Source organism: Rhagoletis pomonella, unplaced genomic scaffold (genome assembly GCF_013731165.1).
Source record: "Rhagoletis pomonella isolate Grant_MI unplaced genomic scaffold, Rhpom_1.0 Rhpom_scaffold_00008, whole genome shotgun sequence".
NCBI lineage: Eukaryota > Metazoa > Arthropoda > Insecta > Diptera > Tephritidae > Rhagoletis > Rhagoletis pomonella.
The window spans coordinates 31,503,747-31,506,185 of NW_023458562.1; the positions used below are offsets into that span (position 1 = coordinate 31,503,747).

Here is a 2,439-nt window from a genome sequence, read left to right on the forward strand (position 1 = left end):
GCATCTCAGCCTGAAAGTTATCGTTAGCTTTTTTTGAGTTTGGCCCGCATGGAATTCACTCTGTCTTCTTCCACCAGACAGGCGTGGCATGTATTAGGATGGGTTTGGAAATGTTACCGGACCTCTATCTTTCCAGTTTGGGTTTGATGCCTTAGTTGCTTCCCATTAGCTTTCGGTAGGTCCAAATAAAGCGATAAAATTTCCATGTATTTGACCTACTTAGAGAAGTGTATCCTTTCTCCTTGAAGAAGTAGATATAGAGAGATTCACCTCCCTGTCTGTGCCCTTTCATAGCTATAAATCTGGCTCTTTTCTGGTCTAGAGTGGATGTAATGGTTTGTGTTTAAGGACTCCTTTGCGCCGAGCGCATTTGAGTCGTGTTATCGAAAGCACCCGCTACGTCTAGAAAGTTACCTGTACGCAATGTTCTCCATTTCATACAAACTAACTAACATTTTCGTACCGGTTTTTAATATACTTTATAGAATTTAAATAAATAAATAAAATTTTGCGTTTGAAATTCTGAGGGGCATGCGCGATAGATCCTCCTGGAAGATAGGCATACTTATCTATTTAAGTTAGTCAATTTTTCGTATAAGTTTTTCTTGAAGTGTATGTAGGAATAAACGCTTGTTAATGTTTGTTTTTTTTTTTGTAATAAGAAGCTCATATTCTACTTGAGCAAACAATGAATTCTCGCTGCAACCGATTTACTTAAAACATAAACAACGCGAATCTTAGATTTCATGTGAGTGGAAATCATAAATTAATTACATACATACGAGTACATACATAATTGTAAACAAATAAATAAAATAATTGATCCACTGTCCAGCTATCGGCTTTGACGGGATTATAAAACGACAAAGCGCATTCCAACTTGCAATCAGTTCGTAAACAGTGCTCAAAGTGAAAATCTAAACTCTTTTCTTCAACGCAACTTGAACTTAGAAAAAACAAAAAAAAAAATAACAAGTAATATGAAATTGTTCGCTGCTGCTATTGTACTTGCTTTCGTCGCCGTCACTGTAGCCCAAAATGTTGGTATTTGCATTATTAGAAAATTTAGTTAGGCTTTCAATTAACATTTTTTATACACAACAGCTTTAAAAATTATACTTAAATTTAACTATTATTGTATCCTATCCAACTTTAGGCTCCCAGATTGAGCTTGGATCAGATGCTAAAGGTCATAGCTTTGGCTGATGAATGCACCAAGGAGACTGGCACCAGCAAGGAGGCCATATTGGCATTGCAACAGGGTGATTTCAGTCAAGTTGATGACAAAGTGAAGTGCTTCAGCAAGTGCTTCCAGGAACGATTGGGCTTCCTAGTAAATGGTGCTGTCAATGAGGAGGCTGTGCAGAAGTCGTTGGGTCCTTTGGCTGGTGAAGAGAAAGTGAAGGCAATTCAAGCTAAATGTAATGGTGTAAAGGGCGCCGATGACTGTGACACCGCGTTTGAATGGTATAAGTGCTATTATGAGGAAAAAGGTCTTGCATAAATTACATGTAGCATAACAATTTGTTGGGCCAATGATAAAAAAAGTTTAAAAACTTTTAATAAAATTATTAAATATCTTAACTTTTGCTTGCCTGTTGCTGCCCTGTTGATTTTCTCGGAAAAACTGAGGCTTACAAGGTACAGGGTAAAGCGAGGATTATGAACTGGTAACGTCTACCGCAGAGGCCATGTAAAGGAGCACAAAATCTGTATCGCATTTTTGGTGAGCGAGAAGCTTTTGTCGCACAGTACAGTATGACTATCAGTCCACAGTGGCATTGTAGAAAACTGCTTGCCAGATGAGTTGATGAAGAAGGGTATCCACGAGTCTTTCTCATTGGGAAAGAAGCGGGATGAGTGTATTTGACTTAATGTCAGATCAGGAAGCACCCTACTTGCCCAAGTACGAAGCTTTTCTGACTGAGTATGTTCCGCATACGGGCTGGGGATCTTCTTAGGTGTCCAGTTCCGCTGATGGGTGTTTTAGTTGGTCAGTTTACAATTGGATTTCACATAGTGAGATTAAATATCACAACTCATCCAGTCTATCGCAGCTTACTTTTGGAATAGTCTCTAACACCTTTTTCGACACTTCTTCTTATTTGGCACTACAACCGTTTGTCGGTTTGGGCCGAGAGCAAAAAGCTTCACCAGTTGCCTTCCTCCTTTGCGAGTTTGCGCCAGTTGTTCATTCCAAATGCGGACAGGTCCTTCTCCACTTGGTCCTTTCATTGTGTTCGTAGGCGACCTGTCTTGCGTCATCCATGCGTACAACATTTGCAAGCCAGCGCAATCGTTGTATTTTATGCCTTTAACTATGTCCATGTCGTTATAAAGCTCATACAGTTCGTCATTCCATCTTCTTTCGGTACTCGTCGCCCATAGATAATGTGTAAAAAAGTTATCAAAGCCTTCTCATCTTTGTTAGACAACGTC

The 2,439-nt window shown here is 39.4% G+C and overlaps 1 protein-coding gene across 1 annotated transcript; it reads left to right on the forward strand.

Moving 5' to 3' along the window:
• The first annotated feature begins 980 nt into the window (after positions 1 to 980).
• On the forward strand, positions 981 to 1,504 carry LOC118745164 (general odorant-binding protein 56d-like). The gene is made up of 2 exons (XM_036478687.1): positions 981 to 1,040; positions 1,157 to 1,504. Exons 1-2 carry the CDS (start codon positions 981 to 983, stop codon positions 1,502 to 1,504), a joined length of 408 nt encoding a protein of 135 aa, XP_036334580.1.
• Positions 1,505 to 2,439: the final 935 nt, after the last annotated feature.

What these genes read in the sequence shown, in the direction of transcription:
- LOC118745164 (XM_036478687.1), top strand. Translation starts at nt 981, where the DNA reads ATGAAATTGTTCGCTGCTGCTATTGTACTTGCTTTCGTCGCCGTCACT. An exon ending in CCGTCACTGTAGCCCAAAAT is followed by an intron (nt 1,041 to 1,156) that starts GTTGGTATTTGC and finishes ATCCAACTTTAG; the next exon opens with GCTCCCAGATTGAGCTTGGA.